Here is a 1012-nt window from a genome sequence, read left to right on the forward strand (position 1 = left end):
CTTACTAACAATATTAAAGATGCAAATATTTACTAAACATATTTTTCTCATTTTACATACATGCCTATCATTTTATTTCTAAAAAAGTTTAATTCTATTTACTCATTAAAATACATATATTTAAATACTCCAACATAATACATTAGGTGTATTAAATATATAGATGCTCCTCAAATGAAGAATATAGTCTGATCTGGTTCTATACACAATAACAACAATTTAAAATGTAAAAAACTGGGCTTAAACAATGCAGCCAACCACCTGTTTTATTAAGTTTTACCAGGTATCTCCTTCTAAAAATTCCTTATCAGAGCTATTTCTTTAAACCCAACATTTACTACATTAACAGATGGGTTCTTTAAATGAGAAATTTTACTTTCAACTCACTGATTTTATACTTAGAGGCTTTAAAATTTTTTAGAATATGTGAAGACCGGAATTAAACCATTCTCCCCGTATTTTTCCCAGATTGTTTGCTAACTGCTTGTTTTTACATAAAGCTTTAAACACGTCTACCATGGGTAGTAAACAAAAAGGACTACTTGAAACTATAAAATCTACCAAAGTGCCAAATGCATTATCACTGCTTTTTCCTTCTTTTATAAGAATCATTACTATGAACTCGTACTCGTTGGTGCACAGAGGATGCTATTTTCATGCTCTCTTTCTTAGTAAAGGTCTTCTCTATAGCTCCAGGTTTCCAAAGCAACAACTGTGCATCTTCTCCTCCAGTCAACAAAGAATCATCTTGCACATTCCAACAGAAAGAACGGACTGTAGCAGCATGCCCTCCCTGAAGGCTAGTCACATGGGTCAGTCCTGACGTGCTGCAGTTGATCAAGTGAATCCTTCCTGTGTTTGTTCCTCCAATAACATGCAATGTGTCTGTCTTTTCTTGATACAGGCCACCAATCAAATAGTCCAAAGAATCTTCTTTCATGTTAACTGCCTCTCTGACATCCTGGATGTTCAAACGTGTAACTGGTTCATCAGTATCCAGATGATTAAGATC

At 34.1% G+C, this 1012-nt stretch overlaps 1 protein-coding gene across 1 annotated transcript; it reads right to left on the minus strand.

Moving 5' to 3' along the window:
• Positions 1 to 248: 248 nt before the first annotated feature.
• LOC108524624 (WD repeat-containing protein 89) lies at positions 249 to 1009 on the minus strand (the record flags this gene model as incomplete). Its single annotated transcript, XM_017865708.1, has 1 exon — positions 249 to 1009. A coding segment is annotated over one exon (429 nt), but the record flags the coding sequence as incomplete, so codon positions are not given.
• Between the last annotated feature and the right edge of the window lie 3 nt (positions 1010 to 1012).

This window comes from Rhinopithecus bieti, unplaced genomic scaffold (genome assembly GCF_001698545.2).
Source record: "Rhinopithecus bieti isolate Rb0 unplaced genomic scaffold, ASM169854v2 repeat_9440, whole genome shotgun sequence".
NCBI lineage: Eukaryota > Metazoa > Chordata > Mammalia > Primates > Cercopithecidae > Rhinopithecus > Rhinopithecus bieti.